At 41.8% G+C, this 24,674-nt stretch overlaps 1 protein-coding gene across 1 annotated transcript in view; it reads left to right on the forward strand.

Moving 5' to 3' along the window:
• CADM2 (cell adhesion molecule 2) overlaps window positions 1–16,309 on the forward strand; it is a 1,618,262-nt gene extending 1,601,953 nt beyond the window's left edge. The window contains exon 11 of the mRNA XM_030204240.1: window positions 16,209–16,309. Coding sequence (XP_030060100.1) covers window positions 16,209–16,220 — 12 coding nt within the window. The 3' untranslated portion in view covers window positions 16,221–16,309. The remainder of the gene's footprint in view (window positions 1–16,208) is intronic.
• Window positions 16,310–24,674: the final 8,365 nt, after the last annotated feature.

Here is a 24,674-nt window from a genome sequence, read left to right on the forward strand (position 1 = left end):
AAAATCCACGCGGAATAAATTTCCTCTTAAACTTATTCTACAAGCTGTGCCTAAATTTAGTCTCTGTATATAGAGAGGTGTGGTAGCCGTGTTAGTCCACTCTTAAAGGTTATCAATAGAAATCAAACAAATAAAACATGGAAAATAAAATAAGATGATACCTTTTTTATTGGACATAACTTAATACATTTCTTGATTAGCTTTCGAAGGTTGCCCTTCTTCGTCAGATCGGAAATAAGCAAATGTGTTAGCAGATAGTATATATAAGAGAAACATCAAAGCATTACTTTGACAGTCTGACAGAGTGGGAGGGTGGGGGTATGCATGGGGACATCAAAGCATTTCATTGATATTCTAACAGGATGGGTGTTGGTAGGTGAGAGGAGGGTAATAAACAGAGAAATAAACAGAGAAATACAGCTTTATGGTTTATAATGGGTTAGAAAACACAGATCCTTATTAAGTCCTGTTTGTTTGTTGTCAAAATATTCAATCATTCTTATTTCAAAGGTCTTACGTTCCTGTATTGTTTTAAAATTACCTTACTGTGATTACTGTGGAATCACTGGTGCAGTGTTCTGGTCTTGTAAAGTGTTGGCCCACAGGGGTGGGGACTTGACTGGCACCGGCTATTTTCATGTGATGTCTGTGCAGATTGAATCTTGTCTTAAGCATCTGGCCTGTTTCTCCAATATAGCATCCTTCGTTACATTTTTTACACTGAATGATATATACCACATTGGAAGATGAGCATGTAAAATAGTCCTTTATGTTGAATATTTTTCCCTTGTGAATGACTGTGGGGTCTTGTGAAATGTTTTGGCATAGTTTGCAGCTGGCTGTGTTACAGGGAAATGTGCCCTTTTCTTTTTCCGTCTGTGTTGGGAGTTTACTTCTGATCAGCTTGTGTTATAAGTTTGGTGGCTGTTGGAAGGCCAGCACTGGTGGGGATGGGAATGTCTCTGTATATAGAATATGCTTAGTTGAATCTCAGTGCTTAGGACTACATGCATCCACTTGCACCAAGGGAAACATGGTGTACATACTGGCACCTAAATTTAGGCATAGAGGAGCATATTCTATAATAGTGTGCATAAATTTTGGAATGCCCATGAAGTGCCATTCCCCTGCCAATAACCATGCCCCTTTTTGGCTCCATGCAATAGAATTTAGGTGCTGTATGTTACAGAATACGCTTAGCAAGTTATGCAGGTAAATTCTAATTATTGCCAATTAGTACTCATTATTGCTTGTTAAGTGCTGTTAAAAACACTGATTAGCTTGCTAAGCCAATTAAGTTACACACATTGTTATAAAATATGCTTGGATTTCGATGTGGAACAATAGGCGCGATATATAGAATCCCAGGAAAAATACTTTAAAATATGTGCAATGACAAGAACATCAAGGAAAAGTGAAGTTCCAAAAAAGGCGTGGAGTCAGAGTAAAATAGTCACCTATATTTATTAATAATAGCAGGTGAAGGTAAAAACAGTCACTAGGATGTACAATTGCACCTAGCCATGTTAGGTTTTCACAGAGGCATTTTACAACTTTATATTGATGATAAATGGTTGCAAACATGCATATTGTGCAGTATGAGTCCAAAACCTGCATTCAGCATTTTACAGAAGTCCTTCTTCACCTGAGTTAAAAAGGAAAGCTGGTTCATTTCTGAGGCATTTATGCCCCTGTACAAGTTATTGGTGAGGCCCCACTTGAAGTATTGTTTTCAATTTTGGAGGCCATATCTTGTCAAGGATATAAAAAGAGAGCTACAAAAATGGCATGGGATTTGCGTTGCAAACCATCTGAGGAGAGACTTGCTGACCTGAACATATATACCCTGGAGAAAAGGAGAAACAGGGGTGACATGATACAAACTTTCAAATATTTGAAAGGTGTTAATCCGCAAACAAACCGCTTCGAGAGATGAGAAAGCAGTAGAAGTAGAGGACATGATTTGAGGTTGAAGGGGGCAGACTCAGGAATAATGTCAGGAAGTATTTTTTTTAAATTATTTATTTATAATTTTTCAAAATATATGACAAAGTTTCAATATACATTGTCAAAGCAATACAGCGGTAACAAACTTAAAAGAAAATATAGGGACTACTTCCCATAATGTCAAAGTAAGAAAAGTTTATAAGAATTATTTCCCTTAACAAGAAAATATGAAATGCTTCCTCAGACCACAAACAAAGGAGGGGGGGGGGGGCTCATACATATTAGAGAAGATTTCCATTTATCATATAATCATACAAATAAGGCTTAATGCTACCCCCCAATCTTATTCTTTTAGCTTCACTTGTTTAGAATCTAGGAAGGATTTTAAATGGTCTGGTGAGAAGAAAACGTATTTTGTTAACCCTAAATGGACTATACATTTGCAAGGGTAGGCCAAAAAAAAACAGTTCTACCCACTTCTAGGGTTTTCTGTTTCATTTCAATAAAAGGTTTCCTTCTCAACTTAGTAACATCGGGGAAAATCCAGATCTTTGCACCCGCAAATAGCATAGATGAGTACATAAGTACATAAGTAGTGCCATACTGGGAAAGACCAAAGGTCCATCTAGCCCAGCATCCTGTCACCGACAGTGGCCAATCCAGGTCAAGGGCACCTGGCACGCTCTCCAAACGTAAAAACATTCCAGACAAGTTATACCTAAAAATGCGGAATTCTTCCAAGTCCATTTAATAGCGGTCTATGGACTTGTCATTTAGGAATCTATCTAACCCCTTTTTAAACTCCGTCAAGCTAACCGCCCGTACCACGTTCTCCAGCAACGAATTCCAGAGTCTAATTACACGTTGGGTGAAGAAAAATTTTCTCCGATTCGTTTTAAATTTACCACACTGTAGCTTCAACTCATGCCCTCTAGTCCTAGTATTTTTGGATAGCGTGAACAGTCGCTTCACATCCACCCGATCCATTCCACTCATTATTTATACACTTCTATCATATCTCCCCTCAGCCGTCTCTTCTCCAAGCTGAAAAGCCCTAGCCTTCTCAGCCTCTCTTCATAGGAAAGTCGTCCCATCCCCACTATCATTTTCGTCGCCCTTCGCTGTACCTTTTCCAATTCTACTATATCTTTTTTGAGATACGGAGACCAGTACTGAACACAATACTCCACTTGGAAAAGCCCAAGGGTCCAATCGAGCCCAGCATCCTATCCACGACAGCAGCCAAGCCAGGCCAAGAGCACCTGGCCAGCTTCCCACAACGTACAAACATTCTATACATGTTATTCCTAGAATTGTTGATTTTTTCCCAAGTCCATTTAGTAGCGGTTTATGAACTTGTCCTTTAGGAAACCGTCTAACCCCTTTTTTAAACTCTGCCAAGCTTCCGCCTTCACCACATTCTCCGGCAACGAATTCCAGAGTTTAATTACGCGTTGGGTGAAGAAACATTTTCTCCGATTTGTTTTAAATTTACTACACTGTAGTTTCATCGCATGCCCCCTAGTCCTAGTATTTTGGAAAGCGTGAACAGACGCTTCACATCCACCTGTTCCACTCCACTCATTATTTTATATACCTCTATCATGTCCTCCCCTCAGCCGTCTCTTCTCCAAGCTGAAAAGACCCTAGCCTCCTTAGTCTTTCTTCATAGGGAAGTCGTCTCATCCCCGCTATCATTTTAGTCGCCCTTCGCTGCACCTTTTCCAATTCCACTATATCTTTCTTGAGATGCGGCGACCAGAATTGAACACAATCTCAAGGTGCGGGACTTCCAGTTGGGGAATGGAGTAGCTAGTTGCAAGGCACAGCTGCTCCGGGGACGCCCGAAAAACCTTGCGCTCGATATCAGCGAAAAACCGGGGAAACCTGGGAAAGCATAATAGCTAACCGCTGAGCACACATCTAATCGCATAATTATCGAGCTGCGATACCGGATGATGACAAATCTGCTAGGAAAGAGCCTAAGGAACGAGTCCGATCACTAGAAGCAAAGATGGAGGACAAAGCAGCGCCACACTCTCCTATGTGGGCTATGGGCCGCTGAGATCACCGAAGAGGTTAGAGCGCAGTGGAGCAAACGGTAGGAAAGAAGCTGCAATTAATCCTTGACAAACTGGATGGGGATGGAAGAACGTCAGGCAACGTTAGTAACAGATCTGCATGAAGCGCAGCAGAGGCTGGGGCAGGCAGAGGAGGAGATCCGATGGGTGGCGGAGAACAGCCTAAAATGGAGACCCGACTGTGTGGAGTTGGAAAGGAAAGTAGAAGACTTGGAGAACCCGGTCGCGGAGAAACAATCTCCGGCTGGTGGAGTTACCAGAGAACTTACCGGAGAAAACTTGTGTGTGTTTTTTGGAAAAAATGGCTGCCGGAGGCCCTGGAGAGCTCTGAATTAGCTGAGTGGATGAAAGTGGAACCGCGCACATCGCTGGGGCCCCCGCAGGGAAAAAACACAGACAGACCCCGGGTAGTAATTCTAAAAATCCTAATTACGCCCATAAAATGGAGATCCTGAAGAGTCTGAGGAGTGGGAAGACAATTGGAGTACCAGGGAGGTAAAGCCCTTCTGTTTTCAGGATGATTTTCTTTTAACGTATCAGCACGAGGAAGAATTCGCGCCACTATTGCTCAAAGTTATATGGACTAAAGTATAAGTTCAGCCTGCTGTACCCAGCCAGACTGAAAGTGATCAACAATGGCAAACATTGTTTTTTGATAAGTCCGTGAGGCCAAGGAATATGTGGAGCAACTGGTTCGAGAGTCGTCAAGCGATCAAAGGCAGATTAACGGATGAAGTTGGAACAGTTCTAAGTTTGAATTGGACCACATCGGAACCGCTTTTAGGAGCTATTCGGCCTGGCAATTGAATTGGAACTCTGAATATTCTCTTAGAGAAACTGCAATCTGGTACCATTAACGATTAAGAATACTAGATACTCCAATATCTAAAGTGTGTATATAAGGCTATGTTAGAACATTACAGGGAAATGTTCCCGCTGTGTCAGGGATAGAGGGTCCCGATCCCCAGAATAAGGAAGTCTGATGCCAAAGGGCATAAAAGGGGTAAGGATTATAGATGGGGGGGAGAGGGGAGGAGGGGGTTTGGGTGAAGGGGGAAGAGGGGTGGGAGAACAGGGGTAGAGATGGTGTGATTGGTGTGAGTGCTGGTTGTTTGATAATACAGATGGCTCTAGAGAGAGTGTGGAGAATAGTTGGAGAACACGGTCTGGGGGGTGGTGGCTGGGGACACCCCTGGAGGTTAATTGTAAGACATGGATTCAAATAGATATGCAGGAAAAGATATGGCCTCCCTGAGGATCATCACCTGGAACGTGGGAGGTATACATTCTCCCATTAAGAGCAGAAAATTTTGAAAGTACTAAACGATCAGAAAGCTTCAGGTAGCCTTCTTACAAGAAACGCATCTCAACTAGGGCAGAGCATGAAAAGCTGCAGCGCTGGTGGGGTGGGCGAAATCATGGACCCTCCCGCAGTGGAAGGGAAAGGGGGGGTGCTAATATTGTTAGAAAAGGCATACATGTGAGCGTTAAGAAACGATTCAGGACACAAAGGCAGATTGTTATTGGTGTCACTGGAATGGACAGACAGCCTATGACGTTGTGCAACATTTATGCTCCTAATAGATATGAGAAACAATTTTACAAACAGTTGTTGAGGACAGGTGCAGGACATGGGGATAGCGGCCACTTATAATGGGGGGAGATTTCAACGAGTAGTAGACCCCAAGTAGATAGGTCTAAGCCAACGGAGAGAGCGCTGGCCAGGACCCAAAGAGGGATTGAGATGCTTGAAGAAGCTTTAGATGTGATAGATGCATGGAGGACACTTAATCCAGTGGATCGAGACTATACTCACTTGTCCAGAGCGCACTCCACAATGTCACGTATAGACTATATACTAATAGCAAGGGGATTGCTAACTCAAGTAACAAAGGCCAAAATAGGACCCGAGGAGGCATATTTTCAAAGCACTTTGGGAGGCTAAGTTCCATAGGTTTCTATGGAACTTTGGGAGGCTAAATGCTTTGAAAATGAGCCTGATAGTGGTTTCAGACCACGCATGGGTGGTGGTGGAATTGCAGTTAGAAGGGGAGGCACGAGAGGGGTATACATGGCGATTCCCATCATATTTGTATCGCGATAGCCAATTCCTATCCCAATTGGTGAATAAATGGAGGGATTTCAAAGAGACAAATGCGAGCCACCGTGGAGGAATCCTGTACTTTGTCGGGAAGCCGCAAAAGCTGGGTACTTAGAGGGGAAAATAATAGCCTATTGCTTGTTTCAAGCGCAAGGCGAGACAAAGGGAGATCCTCCGTTTGGAAAAGCGAGTAACCCTTTGAGGAAACAGTATGGGAGGGAACATTTGCAGAGGATTAGGACTCAGCTACTGGCGGCTCAACAGGCGCTAAACGAGCTTCTGCACAAACAGTGCAGAGATCAGTGATGTACTATAAATATCAACTCTATAAGTTTGCTAACAGAGGGGGAAGTTTATGGCCAGGCTTGATACATAGATGGTTGGGATCCCGCAAAGTATTAACGCTAGCGAACAAGCAAGGAGTGTTAGAACATAAAGATAGCACCATTTCCAACATATTTAAAGACTTCCTTGCAGACCTCTACAAACCACAAAAAGAGATTGTAACGCCTAGTGAGGCCTATCTAGAAAGCATCAATCTGCCCAAATTGACAGAGAGCGATCGACAAATCTTAAATGCGGAAATAACCAAAGATGAGATAGACTGGGTATTAAAACAAAGCTCCTTAGGCAAAGCACCGGGGCCGGATGGTCTGAGTAACGAATTTTATAAAATACTTAGGTCAGAGATAGGTGCGGTGCTAGCAGAAGTTTTCAATCAAAATATTCAGACGGGGCAGATGCCAGCACATTTAAACCAAGCTCACATAACGGTCATATTGAAGCCGGGTAGGCCAGCCCACCGACCGGAATCCTATCGGCCTATTTCGCTGTTGAATTCTGAAACAAAATATGTGGCTAAGATAATGGCAAATAGATTGGCCCGCTTCCTCCCAATGTTGATAGAAGATTCGCAAGTAGGATTCGTTCGAGACAGAAAGATAGTTAAAAACATGAGACGAATCCTTGCAGCTTTGGAGAGAGTGAAATTGGAGAACACACAGGCCATGTTAATCAGTTTTGATGCCGAAAAGGCCTTTGATAGAGTGGACTGGGGATTCTTGTTTGCGACATTAAAGGCCTATGGCATACAAGGTTTCTTTGAGAATGCAGTTCAGATGTTATATACTGACCCCCGGGCGAGAGTGAGTGTCAACGGGATGTTTTCTGACTGGTTTACCATTGGCAGGGGAACCAGGCAAGGCTGCCCCCTTTCGCCCCTCTTGTTTGTGCTGATGCTGGACCCATTACTGAGGGAAATCAACAGCAACACTGACATAAAGGGGGTGCGAATTAGAGACCAAGTATTTAAAACTGCTGCCTTTGCAGATGATTTATTAGTGTTGATTCAAGATCCCATGACGTCTTTGAGGTATCTCATGGAAAGTTTAACAGAATATGGCGCATTTTCTGGCTTTAAGTTAAACTTGGATAAGTCGGAGGCCTTAGCGAGTGATGAGGTTCAACGAGAGGTTTGAGATCAAGTCCCATTACGTAAGGCACATGAAGCATTCAAGTACCTTGGGATCATGCTCCCCATGAATCCAGTCCAATTGTATAGCCACAATGTCCCCAAGCTCTTGAAAGAAACCAAAGACCAGCTCACTAGGTGGATTTCCTTCCCCTTATCCTTCATGGGAAGGCCCATCTTTATAGAATGGTAATGTTCCCAAAATGGCTCTACATGTTGCAATCGCTACCAATTAGCCTGCTCAACAAAGACCTGAGGGCGTTGCAGAGGCACATAGTAAGATTCTGCTGGGCGGGGAGAAAGCCAAAAATGAAGTGGCAGTATGTGGGTGAAGCCCAGAACAGAGGAGGATTAGGGGTGCCAGACATGCGAGCCTATAACCAAGCTTGCCTCCTAAGGCACTTGAGGGATTGGTTACTAGGCATGACAGATTTCACGGATATGAGATGGGAAAAAGCGTTTTTCACCCTTGGGATATGAATTATCTCTTACACGCAAAAACAGCTGGAATTCCAGCACCTTTCAAAACAAGTATACTTTTGAAGCCGATGCGTCAACTGTGGCGGGCTATAGTAAAGCTGTGGGATCAAAATCCAGAATGCAGTGTTTTGTTACCACTCTCCGGCAATGCAGAGTTCCCTGCGGGCAGTGATAACAGAATCTTCCGAGACTTGGACAGGCAGGGGGTAAATTTGTTGGAGCATTTTCTACAAATTGATGGGACAGTGCTGCCACTCTCAGAGTTTGAGAGGCGCTGTACAGGAGGGCCACTGGCAAAGCTGGCTTATTCTCAACTGCTTCATTATATTCGAAGTCTCCACAAACCAGCTCTTTCGATGAAGTTTGGAGGGCAGATTAGGGAATTTTTAACTGGGGATCCGGCCGGGCAAGTATCCATATCTTGGTTTTACAAGGTCCTAGGACTATATAGACCAGTAAGGGATATAAGTGAATTGGCCGAAAGATGGAGCAAAGAGTCAGGGGATACGGTAGCAGGGGGGAGAATTCTGGCAGCCCTTAAAGGCACAAAAGGGGTAGTGTATAGTGCAGAACTATAGGAGATCCACTTTAGAACTATATATAGAGCATACTTTTCGGGCAGACAGGCTTGGCATGCAGAATAACAGACTCAGAGAGGTGTAGAAAGTGCAAAATGGGGAATGCTACTTCAGGGCCGTGCCAAGGGTCTCTGGTGCCCCCCTGCAGACTATCAGTTGGCGCCCCCCCCCCCCCCCCCCCCCCCGGTTTGGCCCAAGAGCCAACTTCCTAAGGTCTTCCTGCAATTTTTTACAATCCGCATGCATTTTAACAGATTTGAATTTTGTGTCATCTGCAAATGTAATTTCCTCACTCATCATTCCCATTTGCAGATCAGTACAATATAGCACCGGTCCCTTTACAGATCTAGAATAACACAGCTTTAGAATTTCAACAGGACATTTAAATGAACTTTAGTTGGTGCCAGTCTAGTTAGTATTAAGGTGTAAAAGTACCTACATTCAAAAGAGCCTGATTATAACAGGGTGCCTATGTGGAAAGTTAAAAAAAAGGTTCATATTTTATTTTTCTAAAAGCCAGTTTCTCATACATCTGCACACAGCTACTGAAAACAGATCTTTTCAAGAAGGCATACCATAATCATCCATCTTAAACACTAAATAATAACATTACACAGATCTATGATCCCTCCCATCTTCAAATCCTTGCTTAAAGCCCACCCTCTTCAATGTCGCTTTCGGCAACCTAACCCATTGGACTAACCAGGAAACCCAGATTGCCCCAATTTGATTGACTGCATTCGTGTCCTTTAGATTGTAAGCTCCTTTGAGCAGGGACTGTCCTTCTTTGTTAACTTGATACAGCTCTGCGTAACCCTAGTAGCGCTGTAGAAATGTTAAATAGTAGTAGTAGTACTATACAAACCGAAAGCCTATCACATGATTGATTACCCTCCATTGCTACCTATATTTAAGCACTACCCACTTTAAACATCCTTGTCATTACATTTACTCCGAGCCATCATTTTAAAAGTCAATTACTTTGTTTTTTTTTTACATAGTTGCTGGATCTTAAGTACTACTAGAACTGGAAATATGACTGTGCTATTGCTATACATATGTCACAATCCATTTATTACTCATCATCAGCTTATCTCTTCCTTTCCTTGTGCCTTTAGTCTCCCCTCCTTCCTCCCTGATTCTAGCTTGTTCTCTCTCCCCCCCCCCCCTCAACACACAGAAATGTCCTTGCCTTGTTTTTCCTATCTTCCTCTTTGTCTTTTCTGTTCCATCAGCTCTTATTTTCCTTTCCTGCTGCCCTTACTCTCCCCTCCTTCATTCCTCCCTGATTCTAGCTTGTTCTCTCCCCCCCCCCCACCCCACAGAAATTTCCTTGCCTGCTGTTGGCTGTTGTCTTTCTTTTCTTCACCAGCTGGCCTGGTTGGTTCCAGTTGAGTTCCCCCACCCAACCTGCAGCCTCAAATGCACTTTCTTTTTCTTTATCCATAAGTAGGCCCACGCCACGCCAGCCAGCCAACAAAGTAATGAAAAGTTAACAACTAACAAGGCAAAACCCTTACCAGTTGCTGTCCACCACAGTCTGACTCAGTCTCAGCAAAAAACAAATTAAGGCGGAGCGCCGCGGGAGCAGCGATCAATCATCCAGCAGCGGCGCCGGCTCTCCTCTCAGCACTGCTGCACTCCAATGCGGCGTCGGCGTCAGCAACACCCTTCCAGGTCCTGGAGAGTCGGACTGCCTGCGAGGCTCCATAGTCCAGGCGCGTGCGTCAGAGCTGGGGCCGCTGCTAAACAGAATGAACGACGTGCTGCGCACGGGAAGGCAGCAAGGAGCCAGTCAGCCAGACCCAGCAGCGCATGCGCATAGGCGCCAACAACGTGAGAGAGGTTTATATTTTTAATTTTAGAACACTACTCTAGCTGCCGGCGGCGCCCTTGATTGGCAGGCGCCCTCCTGCCGTGTTACTGCGCTTACCGGGTCGGCACAGCCCTGTGCTACTTAACACACGGGCTATGGCAGTGTAGGTGTATTCGGATGTTCTGGTCAGCTCTCTCCAGATACTTATCAAGGACCCTTGGAAGTTGGGTCAGGCTGTCCTTCCAACGGGTGGTATTTAGTACAGTGGGAATGTGGGATACAGGGACCAAAGAGGAAAAAGTTTTTCTAAGCAAGTCCAGTATCCTGGGAAAAAAATGTATCCTCAAGCATTGGATTTCTGACCAGGCCCCATCATACTGGTACTGGAGAAATAAGCTGCCGAGCTGATGCTTTGGGAAGCGTGGGGAGCGCGGCGCATGGCAAAAAGGCGGACAGTTCTTTATTAAAGTCTGGGGAGTCTATTTAAGAACTATCTCCTCTAGAGCACGAAGTCAGGTATTGAATGAGTTAGGATGAATGTGGTGTGAATGAGTGAGTTAGGAGGGAGCCTGATGGGAGGGGGGTTAAGGAGGGTTAGGGAGGTTGGGGAGGGGTATATGGGTGAGTTGCTGTTAACTACATGTCTACCAAGGATTACAACATACTCCAGAGCTAGGTAGGAAAGTAAAGTGATTATCATTGTAGAGGCTACTATGAAGTCTGAGCTGGAATGGCAAAGGATACCCCCAATAAAAAGCAGAGTCTTCACTCCTCAGAGGCTGCGGTAGCTTATAGTGGAGAGGACTGGGAAGGAGGTTGGGAGAGACCTGGTGGAGTTGTATCATGGGAAATGGGGGTTGCCTGGTTGGGATTGGTCTAATAGTTATAGACAAATGTGATCCTTGACTAAAGATTGTTATATCTGTTCCAGTTAGGAATACAAATTATTTATAATTGTGATTACTCTGCTGCCCGTCTCATCTTCCGCCAGGGTCGCTTTACTCATACTACCCCTCTCCTCAAGACCCTTCACTGGCTCCCTATCCGTTTTCGCATTCCTGTTCAAAACTTCTTCTACTAACCTATAAATGTATTCACTCTGCTGCTCCCCAGTATCTCTCCACACTCGTCCTTCCCTAAACCCTTCCCATGCACTCCGCTCCATGGATACATCCTTCTTATCTGTTCCCTTTCTCCACTACTGCCAACTCCAGACTTCGCGCCTTCTGTCTCGCTGCACCCTACGCCTGGAATAAACTTCCTGAGCCCCTACGTCTTGCCCCATCCTTGGCCACCTTTAAATCTAGACTGAAAGCCCACCTCTTTAACATTGCTTTTTGACTCGTAACCACTTGTAACCACTCGCCTCCACCTACCCTCCTCTCTTCCTTCCCGTTCACATTAATTGATTTGATTTGCTTACTTTATTTATTTTTTGTCTATTAGATTGTAAGCTCTTTGAGAAGGGACTGTCTTCTTCTATGTTTGTTGCAGCGCTTCGTATGCTTTGTAGCGCTATAGAAATGCTAAATAGTAGTAGTAGTAGTAGTAGGGAAGGGGAGTAGGGGATGGGGAGTTAAAAGAAAAAAGAAAAAGCTGTTTCAGCCTTTGCATAACTGATATTAGCACTACACTGTTAGAACTTGTACAGAGATGTATGGAATGATATAATATCTTGTGGTTGCTATATTGATGCTCTAATAAAACCATTTAAACATAATACTCAAGGTGGTGGTCGCACATGGAGCGATATAACGGCATTATAACATCCTACACCTGTTTTCCATACCTTTCCTAATAATACCCAACATTCTATTCACTTTCGAGCTGCAGCAGCACACTGAGCAGGAAGGTTTCAGTGTATTATTGACGACGACGACACCCAGATCCCCTTCTGTGGTCTGTAACTCCTAAATGTGGAACCTTGCATGACGTTAGCTATAATTCGGGTTCTTTTTTCCACATGCATCACCTTGCACTTGCTCACATTAAACGTCATCTGCCATCTAGCCGCCCAGTCTCCCAGTCTCGTAAGTCCTTCTGTAATTTTTCACAATCCTGTCGCGAGTTAACGACTTTGAATAACTTTGTGTCATCAGCAAATTTAATTACCCTCGCTAGTTACTCCCATCTCTAAATCATTTATAAATATTTTAAAAAGCAGCGGGTCCTAGCACAGGACCCCTGAGGAACCCCACTAACTACCCTTCTCCATGTGAATTTAATCCCACTCTCTGTTTTCCTATCCTTCAACCAGTTTTAATCCACAATAGGACTTTTCCTCCTATCCCATGACCCTCCAATTCCTCTGTAGCCTTTCGTGAGGTACTTTGTCAACACCTTTTGAAAATCCAGATACAACAATTATGAATCCAGATACACACAGATGAATTTCTGAAGTATAATTTTAACACCGCATTTAAGTCTTGATCAAATACGAAGACATAAAAGCGTCGCTCTCTCAGAAATATTTTCCATAGATTGTTCCAATATTGCAGATAAATCATTAAGATCCAAACTCTTATCTGTATAATTCCTTCAACTCCCTTCTCCCTGCCTTTTTATTGAGGCAAATAGGAAAATTTATTTATCGGGGGGAAAGCTTGTGATGGCATCTTTAAAATGCCTTTAGATATCTTTTGAACATCTCTAGAGGCAGAGTTCTGGGAGATTTGGGAAATTTAGGATTCTTAAATTTAAGCGTCAATTTTATTATGAAGACAAATTTTATCTTTAACAGCAGTACTTTAATTCACACAGATTATCTACTTCTGCTGCAGAGTTTTAACTTTTGTAGAAAAATCTTCTTTCACAGTTTCGACCAAACCTTGCACTTCTCCAAATCTAGAGGCTAGAGCTTTTATCTCACCTCGGATTCCTGTATTGAGGTATCCATTTTCTTCAAAATTAACCATACCCTTTCCAGATTCACCTCTGTAGATTTTCCTGAGTCTCCAGAGTCTGGGGACTCTACTTCCAGAGATTTATACAGCACGTTAGGATCCCGGGCTGGGGGCTCACTCTCAGCACTTCCGTCGGAGCTCGCCACTCCCTTCCTTAGTGCTGTCTCTGCTGGACACGGAGGCATTTTTGAAGCCGAGGGAGGGGATAAAGATATTTCATTTTCCCATAGAGACTCCTCTTCTCTGGTCTTCTCTACTGCGGGAGCCCTCATCCTCATTCCCAATTGAGGGCCTCCGGTCAGGAGTTGGCTGTAACGGTGATGAGGATGAGGTAGGCGGGATTCCCACTCTCGTCGATCCTTTCCTTTTCATGTGTGGACATCAAAATACTAACATTCTGAAGGTAAAAATGCATTGAAAAGGGATCAGCGTTCTCGGAGCATCTCACAACACGACCGAGGTGCACCACCGTCTTGACATGCCCCCCTCTTCCGATCCAGTCAAGAAATATTTTTTCACAGAAAGGGAATGCCCTCCTGCGGGAGGTGCTTGGAATGCCCTCCTGCGGGAGATGATAGAGATGAAAACAGTAACGGAATTCAAAATGCATGGGATAAGCACAAAGAAATCCTGTTTAGAAGGAATGGACCCACGGAATCTTAACGGAGATTGGGTGGTAAAACCGGTAACTGGGAAGCAAAGCCAGTGCTGGTCAGACTTCTACGGTCTGTGCCCTGATCATGACTGAGTAGATATGGATGGGCTGGAGTGTAACTGTTACGGATTCACTTGCTCCCTTTTTTTTCAGGACCAAGCTTCAAAAAGGTGCCCCAACTGACCAAAGGACCACTGGAGGGAATCGGGGATCACCTCCCCTTACTCCCCCAGTGGTCCTCAAACTCCCTCCCACCCTAAAAAAAATATTATACTTTTTTTCCAGCCTCTATGCCAGCCTGAAATGTCATACCCAGCTCCCTGACAGCAATATGCAGTCCCTGGAGCAGTATTTAGTGGGTGCAGTGCACTTTCAGGCAGGTGGACCCAGGCCCATCCCCCCCTACCTGTTATACTTGTGGGTGGTAAATGTTAATCCCTCCAAAACCCTCCAACAACCCCCAAACCCACTGTACCCACATGTAGGTGCCCCCTTCATCCCTAAGGGCTATGGTAGTGGTGTTCAGTTGTGGGGAGTGGGTTTTTGGGGGGGGATTTGGGGTGCTCAGCACCCAAGGCAAGGGAGATATGCACCTGGGAGCTATTTTTGAAGTCCACTGCAGTGCCCCCCTAGGGTGCCCGGTTGGTGTCCTGGCATGTCATTGGGACCAGTGCAGTACAAATGCTGGCTCCTCTTATGACCAAATGCCTTGGATTGGCCGGGTTTGAGATCGCCGGCATTAGTTTCCATTATTGGCGAAAACTGATGCCGGCCATCTCAAAACCCGGCCATCTCTGACATTTGGCCGGCCCCAACTGTATTATTGAAATGAAAGATGGCCGGCCATCTTTTTCGATAATACGGTTCGGGACTTTTCTTTGCGTCGCTGGCCAAATAGATGGCCGGCGCTGTTTGATATGCCCCTCCATGTTACAGAATGCACTTAGCAAGTTTTGCACATACATTCTAATTTTTGCCAATTAGTGCTCATTATTGTTTGTTAAGTGCTGTTATCAGTGCTGATTAGCTTGTTAAGCTAATTAAGTTACGTGCATTGTTATAGAAAACATATGAATTTTGGCATGGATCTCTAGGCACGCTATATAGAATGTGGGTGGAAATGGGCTTCTTAGCATTGAGCATATGCTAGTTCTCTTAGTGCATGCTAAGCTTTAGGAAAAGGGCCCCTAAGTTTGTACCTGAGACAATGGAAAATTGGGAGCCCCTTTTACAAAGCAGTGGTAAGTTCAATGCGGGCTTACCGCTCGCTAAAAAGGAAGTACCGCCGGGCTACTCCAGCAGACCAGCAGTACTTTCCACACCCAGTGCGCTGTCATATGCGGTGCTACAAAAATGTATTTATTTTTGTAGCGCCATTGTGTACCCAGCAGTAATCAGGCAGCAATGCTCGCTGTCCAGTTACCGCCGGGTTAGCGGCTGGAGCCTTACTGCCACCTCAATGGGTGGTAGTAAAGGCTGCCCTCCGAAATGGCCATACGGGCAAGTGCTTCATTTGCTGCATGGCCATTTCTTAAAAAAAGAAAGACCTTTTACCAGCTGCAGTAAAGGGGGGCATTGGTGCACATTAAAAACACAATGGCCCCCTTGGGCCACAGCTTGGTAAAGGGGGCCCTAAGTGACTTGCCCAAGATCACAAGGAGCCACAGTAGGATTTGAGCATGCTTCCCTTGGTCTCAGCTGCTGCTCTAACCATTAAGCTACTTTTCCACTCCATGCTGAATCAGACCAGTGGACTATTCTGTCGCCAACTGTAATGAATCTGGGTCAATAGGAAGTACCCAGAAATACCACTGAAGAAGTCATTTTGCTATTGCTCACTGCCAGAAGGAAGAGGTTATGATCTTCATGTCTGCTTGGTTAATAATTTGTTAATGAACCTATCCTCCAGAAACTGATCAAACCTTTAATAACTCAGCTAGCCTTCTTTCTCTCTTGCCTTTTTATCACCACTTTCACATTACATGTGCTTTTGTCCTCTCTCCTTCAAATATATCGCTAATATGATGGCTATCCTAGCAGCATTTGATCACGTTTATATCTATATTCATTTACTAGTAAAATATTATAAGCAGTATTATTTTGTGTGAGTCCAGAAGGCAGCTAAAACTGGATCTGATTTCTGATGATCTTCTTTTTATAATCCTGATTTCCATAGGAACCTATTTAAACAAATGAAGCAAAAGGAGCCGAAGACGCCCCCGATGCAGATACAGCCATTATAAATGCAGAAGGCAGCCAAGTCAATGCCGAGGAGGAAAAAGGAATATTTCATTTAGAAGCAGACCTAGAATATATGGGTTTTACTTAACAGGCTGACTGCTGGAAAAAAACTGGCTATCATCTTTCAGGATTCATTTCTTTCAGCCATCCTCTGCCTCATTTATAACCTACATAGTGCTATCAGTAGCCCACTCATGCCAACAATCACCATTGACCACATTATTCTTTAAATACCATCCATTATTCAGGACTTCTCATACTGCCTAAAGCTCATACCCATTGCTCTTTTAACATACAGTGCTTGAATATACAGCCTTAACAATGTTAATCACCAAACCATACTGGTGAGGCATTTTTCTTTGTTTATAATGGTAATGCAAGTTGTTTTCCTGCTGTTATCATGCTGCTTCTGAGTGGGCTCTTTGAGAATTTTCATTACATCTGCACTCTAGATTAAAAAAAAACCCCTAATGGGCTTCCAAGTAGGATATTAAATCTAAGATTAGAGGGTTACAAAGGTGGTTTTATACATGTATGTGTGTACATATGTAAAACAACCTGTTTCTGAAACATATGCCCTAACAAGGATTTAGACTTAAATCCTGGTGGAGTTATTGTACTTGGGCTTAGTAGTAAAGCTGTATCAATTCACTAATTGAAAAAAATCAAGAATGATACTTTATTACTAGAGCCATGCTTTAGGTTGTAATTATATCATATATTGGTACAGATTCACCAAGCATAGATTATCATTATTGCTTCCTTTTTTCTATCCAGTTTGTCCAACCATTCTACAGCTACAGGATTAGATCTCTTTCAGTTCTTTCAAGAATTTTCTAGTTATTTGCTTCATAGGGATTGACACCGCTTTTCAGATCTGCAGTGTTCTTAGAACACAGTGCTGAAGGCATTCAGTGCAGTAAGATGTATATAGTGCATATAAGAAATCCAAACAGAGCATTATTTGATATTTAAAACTTTTTGACTGTAGGTAGGTCAACGGCAAACAAGCATTTTCTAATGACCACTGTATCCCTTTAGATAGGACTTCAAGCAGGTATTACAAGTAGATAAAATGTGTTTAGTATCTTTGTCTGTATGTCCTCGCACTGTTCAAGCAACAAATTTTTCTAGCTCATTTTTAATTTTTTATTTGTTCTACAAGAGAAGCACAATGTTAAAGGGAAAGTAGTTTAAAGCAAACAACTGGTACATAGCCTCAGGTTTTGAATTACAACCACTTTTGAGTAATATCCTATGAAGTATGTCATCTTGCTGCAATGTTCAGAAGTTTCAATTGGCAGTTAAAGGTTGCTTTTTTGAGGGGGGGGGGGGGTGTTGAGAGTTACCAAATACAGAAAATGAAAACAAAATGAAGGAAAGAAAATAAAGTTATTATGTCCAATACTTTATTTTAATTCCCGTTGAGGCATTTTTTGAATTACAAATATGTCATAGTGAATGATAACTGAATTTCTGCCATGCTTTTAGCACCACGAAAAAGTCTCTTCCCGTCTCTTCCTTTCTGAGGATCATTCCCAAACATTTCTGTACAATGTGGTGGTTGAAAAACCTCATAGGGCTCCATTTTAAAGAGTTTATTTCATTTATGTCTGTGGGCATAAAGCTTGTGGAAAATATAGTGTTGACCGCTTTGAAACTGTGGCTGGCCACGGGGACATCTCCAGGCAGGCCACAGCCGAGTGGGAATCCACCCTCAATAGGGCCATTACTGGAATTCCCACATATATATACTGGTTTTGTTTTGCCTTTCTGAAAATATTTTTACATGGAAACCAATCCTTGTGAAGTCTGAAAGCATGACAGCCCAATGGAAAGGTTAATCTCTTTAGATTTATTTTTGAAACATTAGAATATGGCAATGTCTATTCTGAATATATGGATAACAACAGTGCTTTATCTACGGTTATTTACCACATGGAAAGAAAAGCACTTTACTATATTAGCATTAAAGACTATATAGAATTTTTTAAATTGTTTTTTGTTAAAATATGTATCTGTTAAATTTTAAGAAAGAAGGTGGCCTCAATCACACAGCACCTTCTGCAACATATACAACACATAAATAAATATGATGTGGTGGAGTGTTAACATAATAAATCATACTCTCTATGACATTGATGTGATTGCATGATGTTTTTAAATTCACGTCATGCTATCTGTGGAAAAAATGCATAATATGTTTAATATAGTATGGTAGCTTGAGAGAAACAGGTAGGCTCTAGGAAAACCATTAATTAGAATAATGTTCAACTTAATTCACAATCTCTTTAAAAGGCCATGAAGATCATGCAAGTTAATAAATAGGAAAGGAAGAGGTGTTCTCACCATGCAGGAAGTTATATGTATTGTCGCAATACATTTTTTAAAGCTTAATTACAAATTATTCTCTGAAATGTGAACAAATACTTTGATAATGTTGCATTTCCATGCTTTTCCATTTCACCTAAAAATTTTATTTCAGTGAACTAAATTATTAGACCTTTAGGGCCCTGTGTACTAAGGCGCACTAGCGTTTTTAGCAGATGCTAAAAATTAGCATGCACTAACCATGTAGACACTCATAGGAATATTATGGGCATCTACCACAGTTAGCGCTCCTCTAGCATGGCTTAGTAAACAGGGCCCTAATTGGGAAACTGTTGAATCTGATCTAACAAAAGAGGAGCATCTTTATTATTGCAAGCACGACCCCATGATTGAAGCAAAAAGAAAAAAAAAAAAAACATTGAAAATGTGTTCAAAAGAAAATAAAGCAGGACATAGTGTGGACTGTCAAACTATGGGTTTGTATAAAGATTGCTTTCTAAAAATGCTGTAAATTATTATATTCTTCAACTTGCATTGCAAGCAGGAAATGATGAATATATGTAGTGAAAGGATGACCAGTTTTCCTTTAGAAAATGTTCCTTTCTCATCTAATCAGTTTATTCTATTTTTATTTAAAGCATTTCCTACACTGTAAAAAAAAATTGTGAACACAGGATGTTCAGAGCTGGCTGTATGATTTAAAGGTCATACCTATTCAAATATCTCATGTGAATCACTTTTGTACATTCTCAGCACTGATCATTGTAAATGGCTTATTGAGTTTAGATTTTATTTTGCTGCTTACCCGATCTGATACAGAAAGATACCCCAAGTAGAATATGCGCCACTTATATGCGTCACAGGCACCAATAATGATAGTTGCATGCAAATGTGCACTAGGCTGTATTCTATAAGGTAACACCTGAGTGCTATAGTGCATAACAGCATGGAGAGCAAACATGTGGGTGGAGCATGGGCAGACCATGGGTGTGTCCTCAAGTGACATGCATAACTTGTAGAATACTATCAATTATGGGTGCCACTTGGCACATGTAGGCTCGTCCATTTACACATGCAAGTGACATGGCATAAATGGTCGAACTTAAACTTGTGCCTATAACAACATCTTGGTGCCCAAATGCTGTTACAGAATAGGTGCCCAGTGCTCAGCATTGGCATGCCTAAAGGAGGTTCCAGTTTAGAGAATTGCCTCCAATTGCACTTTGTTTTGTAAGTCCTTGTTAATTTGAGAAATGTAAAATCTCTTTGAAAGCATGAATTTTGCAGGCACATTAGGAGGTAGAAATATACAGAGGAACCCAAAGGTCATAATTTCGTGACATATCTTGTAGGATCATTGGAGCACTTTAGATAGGCCAGAAGTACATGATAATAGCCAAAATAGGAGCTGCCTTACATAGAATGTAAATATACCCTCACATATGGGGGTAGCTGGCTTTGGATGAGGTAGGGACATTTTTATTGGAGCTACATTGGCAATGAAAAACACAAGAAGGTATATTGTTGGCTATTAATTCCAATGTGATTATCACTTATGGTTTTATCTGAATAAACTACAAAACAAGGCATCCACAGTCAATTAGCTTCTTTCCCTATCATGGAAGGAGATTGCATTATGATAAGTGTCAAGCATACAGATTCCGCCAATGTGAGAGCATTTATACCTACAAGAGTTAATTTTAGTACAGTTTTTGCAGTTGAAAAATGGTGCTAGTTACTAGAGGTCTGTGCTGTGTACACTCTTGACTGAGTGCAGAAATGTGTTAAGAATTATGTTATTCATATACTGTAGAGACTTCTATGACATCACTTCATTAAGGAACATGCTCTTTAATTTGGGGTTCAGAGTACATGTAAGGAAACCCCCGTTTTAAAATTCTACCTTAGTAAATCTTATGCTTTCAACTCCTTCTATAAAGAAAAAAAGGTGATATAAAACAGAGCAACAATTCTAACTGAAATTTAAAAGTAAAAAGAAAAGAAACAATTGTGTAATTATGTAATTTATAAATTAATGAGACCAAAATGTCAATATACATGCATGTGATTGAACACTGTATGGTTACAGGGCCTTCCATAATGTATCATAGACTTTACAGTGTAATTTAGTGCCTCTTATTATAAAGTGTTAGCAGTTTGAAAACTGGACTTTTATTATTCTTTGGAGCTGCAGGTTTGACTACTACATTAGTATATAAAACATGACTTGATGGTAATGGTAAGTACCTTGTCCGGTTTTTAATAGAATGTGGAGATCATGGCCCACCTCAGTGACCATGACATTCCTGGCAGAGGTTTGGTGTTGCCTTCTGGGGCCATAGAGCACCTGGTTTTCCTTTGACATTCTTCCATCCCAGTCTTAGCTAGACCCAACCCTGTGTAGCTTCCAAGACCTTAGCTGACACCATGACAGTCGTTTAATACCCATGTTCCCAGTCTCCTCTCCCGACCCCCAGCTTATTTAACAAGTGAGTACAATAAGATCTGATCAGTGCACATCAGAAACACTAATCTAGATTCTGACACTGCAGAACTTACAGTACTTATGTAAAGCTTTTTATGAAGTAGCACAAAGTATACAAGAAAACCTATGCAAAAGTATAAAAATAACTACTGTGTACTTACATGTAAGGATCTTGTACTTTCTGTATGCAGACACCAATGACATTAACAATGTGTGCTTTCATAATTCCATCAGAATAACCCCTGGAAAGTGACATTTACGCTTAGTACAGGACATGCAGAGCCTTTAGTTACAAGTGCATTTTTGTATAGAGCAGGGTTGTCCAACCTTGGTCCTCGAACACCACAACCCATTTGGGTTTTCAAGATTTCCCCAATGTATATGCAAGAGATCTGTTTGCTTGTTCTGCCTCCATTGTATGCAAATATATCTCATGCATATTCATTAGGGGAATCCAGAAAACCCCCGACCTGACGAAGACCGAGGTTGGACACCCCTGATATAGAGTATTTTGTGCTCTGTTCACTAACCAGTTCCTTGCCTAGCCCAGTGTGAATCTCACTGAGACATCTGTAAAAGTAAGCTGTACAACTTGACTGGTAGGAAGCATGGCAACACTTTCCAGTGCATGATTAGCAGCCTTACCATTTCTAATGTTAACATGAATGAGATGGAAGGGGAGGAGACAGCAAAATCTATGTTATTCCTGTTACCTGTGCTAAAATAGCACAAGTTATTAATAAAATAACACATCTTTAATGGTAACCAATATTGATAACTAAATTCCTAAGGGTCCTGTGTGCTAAGGTGTGCTGTAGGCGTGCAAACTTTTTATCGTGCGCTAAAACTAACGTTAAAGACACCCATAGGAATATAATGGATATCTCTATCATTAGAGTGCACTAATTTTTAATGCACACTAAAAGGTTAGTGTGCCTACAGTGTGGCTTAGTAAACAGGGCCCTAAGTAAGGAACATGGGTTCATTTTACAAAGGTGCACTAGTGTTTTTAGTGCATGCGTTAAATATGTGTGTGCTAAATGCTAGAGATGCCCATATATTTCTATGGGCGTCTCTAGCATTTAGTGCGCACTAAAAATGCTAGCATATCTTTGTAAAAGGACCCCATAAAGAGGTATGTCTGCTAAAGGGTGCTAGGAAATGGGTGTTAGAGCATGCAGGAAAGTGGGACTTTCCTGAATGCTAAGTCTATTTCTAGTGCATCCAGGATACAGGGCATTTTCAAAGATGTGTTTTTCAGATCATGCGCTAATGTTTACTGTAGCATGTGTTACCTGAAAAAAATTAGGAGGCAGTAAAGGCTCATACATTAAGCCAGCATTTACCAGATAGTGCTCTCTAATGTGGCCACACTAGCAAGTTAACCCTTTCCCACTCATGCTGCTCCCCCAGCAAAAAATAGATCAGAAAAAGTAACACGCACTTAATGCACATTAAATTTTCCTAATCACAAAATGCTTTAATGTGTCTTACAATAATCATTTTCACGGTCACAAACCACGCGTTAGGGCTTGACGCCCCAAACTCCATTGTTTTTAAACATGTAGCATCTGTTGCAGATTTTCCTGCGTCAGTATGAGTAGACTTTTTTCTGTTTTTAATTTTACCAAGTGCACTGAGATTGGGCTGCATTTGTTTTCCAATTGGGCAGTAAATCATCTCTTCATCCTCCAGTTTATTTACCAGCTGTGGCATATGTGCTTGCGTGAACTAAATCCATTGACAGTTATTACACAGCCTTAGTGAACCAGGAGCTAGAAGACGTAATTATAAACATCAGTCTTTCTGTCAATAACCCTAAAATAACCAGGGGTGAGCAAGTATTGGAGTTTCCTTAAAGCAAAGATATCTTCATTATGCTACTTCAGGAGAGAGGCCTATAGGGTATAAAAAAATAAACCAGGTTTCTATTGCACCTGCAACAAGCAGCTCAAACTTTCAATAAATAAGCTCTTAACTTTATCAAGTCTTGCTACTGTTTGGTTCCTCTTGTTCATCTTATTGCAGACCCACAAGCATGCATGCAGACTATTAATAATGAGCTGTTTATCACAAAGTGATGTGATTGCCATGTTATTCCACTGGAATACACAAAAATAAAGAACAATAAATAACAAATACAGGGGGTGTCTTTTTATTGGACTAATGTAGTACATTTCTTGACTAGCTTTGGGGAACTAACATCCCCTGTCTACAGGTCAGAACAGAAGGAGCAGAAGGAGCAGAAAATGGCAATACTAGAAGACATAAGTGAATCATAGAAAGCATCAAATGATATCCAAAAGGGGAAGAGTGTATGGGGAAGAAGGCTGATGGATGATCAGTCAGTGACAGCCACATTTTATGGCTCATAATGCTCTAGAAAGCCCAGTCCTTCCTTGCCAGTTCCAAAGTACCAAACACAGGGTAAAATCACAGCTTTCTGGTGGAAGATTCTATACAAACTCTCTCCACTAGAAAGAACTGCCATGAAAAACCTACAAAACAACCAAAACATTAACATCAAGCCCGCAGACAAAGAAGGCTCTGAGGTGATTATGGGCACAAAAGAAGGACAGAAACTTTGCTCATATAGTATTTGAAACAGTAGGATTCAAAACATTCATATATGCTGACGATGTTGTCATATACATAATCTTCAAAAAGAACATTCGAGACATCTTACAAAGACTAGACTTGGCTTAAATTTGATGGAAACCTGGGCCTCAGAATCCAAACTAAAGCTAAATAAAGAAAAAAACTAAATTCATGGTCACCACCAACCTATTCTACCAAAACTACTACAACAGTTCACAATTGAAAGCAATTCATTCCCCACTGACAATAATCTGAAAATTCTAGGTATAATTATAGACAAACATTTGATACTCAGGTTTCCTCAGTAATCACAAAATCTTTCAGGTCTCTTTGGAAAACTAAAAAGGATCAGACCCTATTTCTCATCAGAAACATTCAGACTATTAGTGCAATCATTAACATTATCCCAATTTGATTATTGTAATGCTATATATGCTGGCTGTAAGGAGTACCTGTTGAAAACACTCCAAACAGCTCAAAACACTACAGCCATATTCAAAATCTCTCGTTTTGTGACTCTGGGCAAGTCACTTAACCCTCCATTGCCCTTGGTACAAAATAAGTACCCGAATATATGTAAACCGCTTTGAATGTAGTTGCAAAAACCTCAGAAAGGCAGTATATCAAGTCCCATTTCCCTTTCCCTTTCCTTTATTAATCAAATTACACTGGCATCCCATCAAAGCAAGAATCACCTTCAAATTATGTACCTTTATCTTTCAAATACTAACTGGCACTGCTCCAGCCTATATGGTACCATTAATAAACTTACCTCAAAGAAACACTAAATATGAGGCAAGAAACTATCTCAGACTACACCTCCCAAATTGCAAAAAAGTGATCTACAAAACTGTCCACTCTGCAGACTTCACTTACCTAGGAACCAAATTGTGGAACTCCTTACCACCCAAAATAAGAAATATACAGGTATAAACTAGATTCCACAAAATCCTCATGTCGTTCCTTTTCAAACAAACCCTCACAAAG

The sequence above is a fragment of the Microcaecilia unicolor genome, chromosome 5 (assembly GCF_901765095.1).
Source record: "Microcaecilia unicolor chromosome 5, aMicUni1.1, whole genome shotgun sequence".
In the NCBI taxonomy this organism is placed as follows: domain Eukaryota; kingdom Metazoa; phylum Chordata; class Amphibia; order Gymnophiona; family Siphonopidae; genus Microcaecilia; species Microcaecilia unicolor.